The 3,569-nt window shown below is 42.5% G+C and overlaps 1 protein-coding gene across 1 annotated transcript; it reads left to right on the forward strand.

The window, feature by feature from the left end:
• Nucleotides 1–1,155: 1,155 nt before the first annotated feature.
• LOC123490795 (elongation factor 1-alpha, somatic form-like) lies at nt 1,156–2,945 on the forward strand (the record flags this gene model as incomplete). Its single annotated transcript, XM_045220668.1, has 3 exons — nt 1,156–1,455; nt 1,779–2,013; nt 2,119–2,945. Coding segments are annotated over 3 exons (660 nt in total), but the record flags the coding sequence as incomplete, so codon positions are not given.
• Between the last annotated feature and the right edge of the window lie 624 nt (nt 2,946–3,569).

Genomic DNA, 3,569 nt, shown 5'->3' on the forward strand with positions numbered 1-3,569 from the left:
ATGACAACGACCCGAAACACACAGCCAGGGCAACTAAGGAGTGGCTCCGTAAGAAGCATCTCAAGGTCCTGGAGTGGCCTAGCCAGTCTCCAGACCTGAACCCAATAGAAATCTTTGGAGGGAGCTGAAAGTCCGTATTGCCCAGCGACAGCCCCGAAACCTGAAGGATCTGGAGAAGGTCTGTATGGAGGAGGCCAAAATCCCTGCTGCAGTGTGTGCAAACCTGGTCAAGACCTACAGGAAACGTATGATCTCTGTAATTGCAAACAAAGGTTTCTGTACCAAATATTAAGTTCTGCTTTTCTAATGTATCAAATACTTATGTCATGCAATAAAATGCAAATTAATTATTTAAAAATCATAATGTGATTTTCTGGATTTTTGTTTTAGATTCCGTCTCTCACAGTTGAAGTGTACCTATGATAAAAATGACAGACCTCTACATGCTTTGTAAGTAGGAAAACCTGCAAAATCGGCAGTGTATCAAATACTTGTTCTCCCCACTGTATGTAAACTTCGACTTCAACTGTGTCTGTGTGTGTGTGTGTGTGTGTGTGTGTGTGTGTGTGTGTGTGTGTGTGTGTGTGTGTGTGTGTGTATATATATATATATATATATATATATATATATATATATATATATATATATATAGAGAGAGTCATTGGTTTTGTCATAGCCAATTTGTAAACGATTAATGTTGATACATTACTAGCTCAAACACTTAATCTGCAAAAATTACAAGTTAATTAGTGGGTGATGGTGATTTCAGAATCAAAGTGGGGGGACAAAAAACAGGCTACATTGCTGCTGCTGCTGCCCCCCCCCCCAGTGGGGTGGTAGATGCTTAGTCTCCCTTATGGCTCAGCTCAGGTGCCTACATAGTACATACACCATAGACATACATCATTTACACACGTCAGCTCAGACAGACCAGCTCAGAGAGGCTCAGCTCATGAGCTCCATCAGCAGCAGATTTTAATTTAGAATGGAAAATCAAGTGTTTATGCAACAAATGTTCGAGCATCGAACCGAATCGATTCGTTCTCTAATCAAACTAAAATGAATCGTTCCTGTATCGTATCGGAGCCCATGTATCTAGATACGTATCGAATCGTCTTGAAAGGGAAAGATGCACATCCCTAATACATCCCTTCCTCATACTCCCTCCACCTTCACTTTCTTATCTACTCTCCCTCAGGTATTGGCACAGTGCCCGTGGGGCGTGTGGAGACGGGCATGATCAAGCCAGGCATGGTGGTGACCTTTGCACCTGTTAACGTGACCACTGAGGTGAAGTCTGTGGAGATGCACCACGAGGCCCTGACCGAAGCAATGCCCGGAGACAACGTGGGCTTCAACGTCAAGAATGTGTCCGTCAAGGACATTCGCCGTGGCAACGTGGCCGGAGACAGCAAGAACGACCCCCCAATGGAGGCAGCAGTCTTCACTGCTCAGGTGGGCAGGGCCAGATACACACTCACAGCTACTGTAGAGGTGTAGAGACCATAGAACCAAAAGTCATACAACTAAAAATAGTTTAACTATGATACACGGTAGTGATCACATGGATACAAGTATTGGTGGTGATGATATAGATTGGCGGTTACTATTAATATCCCATCTATTCCTTTCCTCTTTCATACTGCTTTTCTCTCACAAATATCAATTTGTGGCAGGAGCTATTTTTGGCAGCAAAGATGCCAACATCTAATATCATTGCTGATACAGGTGCTGACAAAACAACTATGTTGACTGTCTGATATCTCCTCGTCCTCTAGGTGATCATCCTGAACCACCCAGGTCAGATCAGTGCTGGCTATGCCCCAGTGCTGGACTGCCACACTGCCCACATCGCCTGCAAGTTTGCTGAGCTCAAGGAGAAGATTGACCGTCGCTCAGGCAAGAAGCTAGAGGACAACCCCAAGGCTCTGAAGTCTGGGGACGCCGCCATCGTGGACATGGTTCCGGGGAAACCCATGTGTGTGGAGAGCTTCTCAGAGTACCCTCCACTGGGTGAGTACTGTTGGGTAGTATAACTCTTGGGCCTGGTTGGAATTCTTTGAAAATGATTCCACTCTCCCTTGAAGTTAGGATTGATCTGACATCCTCTCTCTGCAGGTCGTTTTGCAGTGCGTGACATGCGCCAGACTGTGGCAGTCGGGGTGATCAAGGGCGTTGAGAAGAAAGCCCCCTCCACTGGCAAGGTCACCAAGTCTGCCCAGAAGGCGCAGAAGACCAAATGAATGTTGTGCTGCGCTGCTGACTCTAGAGTCACCCATGGCAGGACAGTAGTCACCCAACCCCACCCCCTTATTGGCTGCTTCAACTCCATAGTCAAACACTGGTTAATAATCACAATGCATCGCAAAAGTATCAGAAGGAAAGAAACAAATATTAAGCCTAGTCCTTAAGACAGCGTTTGTTCTTTCTCTCATTTCAAAGTGGTTAGATTCATATGTATTTATTTACGTTGTAATAGCACATTGCTAGTTTTAAACGTGTACTGTTAAATATGTGAATGACCATGTTCTCCATGTGTGAGATATTGTAACCATAGAGGGCCGTGGTAACTGCCACCCCCTTCCTCTCTGGACTGCAGTTATAAGTCACTCTTCACGTGGTCTGTTGTCTTGCTTTTAGTGTTTGTTTGTAAACTACCTGGTGCTTTATAGCAGCCTTCGGTAATAACTTAAAACTCTTACAAGTAGAAACAAATTTCTCTAAAGTGTATGTTGTGTTATAGCTTTAAAGAAAAAAATATATACACGTTTTAAATGTCTTACTCTAGGCACACTGAGTAGACCAATTGTTGACTCTCCCAGCACTTTTAATTGGCGTTTTGCTATCTTTGCACTGGAAAACTTTTAAATTGGCAGAAGCTGTTGCACCTTACGCTGTCCAAAATGGCACAAGCCTTGTCATGACATTAAAGATAATTTAACCAACCAGAATGTCTCTACCCTTTTTCGATTGAATGATGAGTATGATTGAAGTGAATCATTAATTGCTCTAAGCTGTGCGTCCTGTCTCATGACATGGATATCGGAGGAGACATCTTATACTTATGTCTTTTGCCATGGTGTAGTAAACTAGTTAATACATGAGGGTCAAGAAAAGTACAAGTTACATACAGTATCTATCGTTGTATCCATCATATTGAAATGCAAGTCCTTGATGGAAGATGGGGATTTAGTGTCGTACATTTATCACGTGGTTTACCTGACAATAGGCAGATGGGCAGTATTTCTGTTACATGTATTTGAAATATGTATTTTGTATTACACTGGGCTGAACTACACCAATGTATTTTCTAACAAGATACTTTCGAGAGGTGTAGTTTTTATTTTCTATTCAATTTTTTTTATAGCGGTTCACCATTGTGGCTCCCTTTCAAGTATATGAACTAAATGTATATGTAAAAATGAACAATTGCAAAGCATGCTGAGTATTATTCTAATGAGCTCCACCCCAAAACAAGGCCAACAATAATACCCAGTGTGCTTTGCAGTTAATTTTGGTATGTTCATTTTCACATATACATTTGTCATTTAACACCCTCTTATCCAGAG

This window comes from Coregonus clupeaformis, unplaced genomic scaffold, assembly GCF_020615455.1.
Source record: "Coregonus clupeaformis isolate EN_2021a unplaced genomic scaffold, ASM2061545v1 scaf4831, whole genome shotgun sequence".
In the NCBI taxonomy this organism is placed as follows: Eukaryota; Metazoa; Chordata; class Actinopteri; order Salmoniformes; family Salmonidae; genus Coregonus; species Coregonus clupeaformis.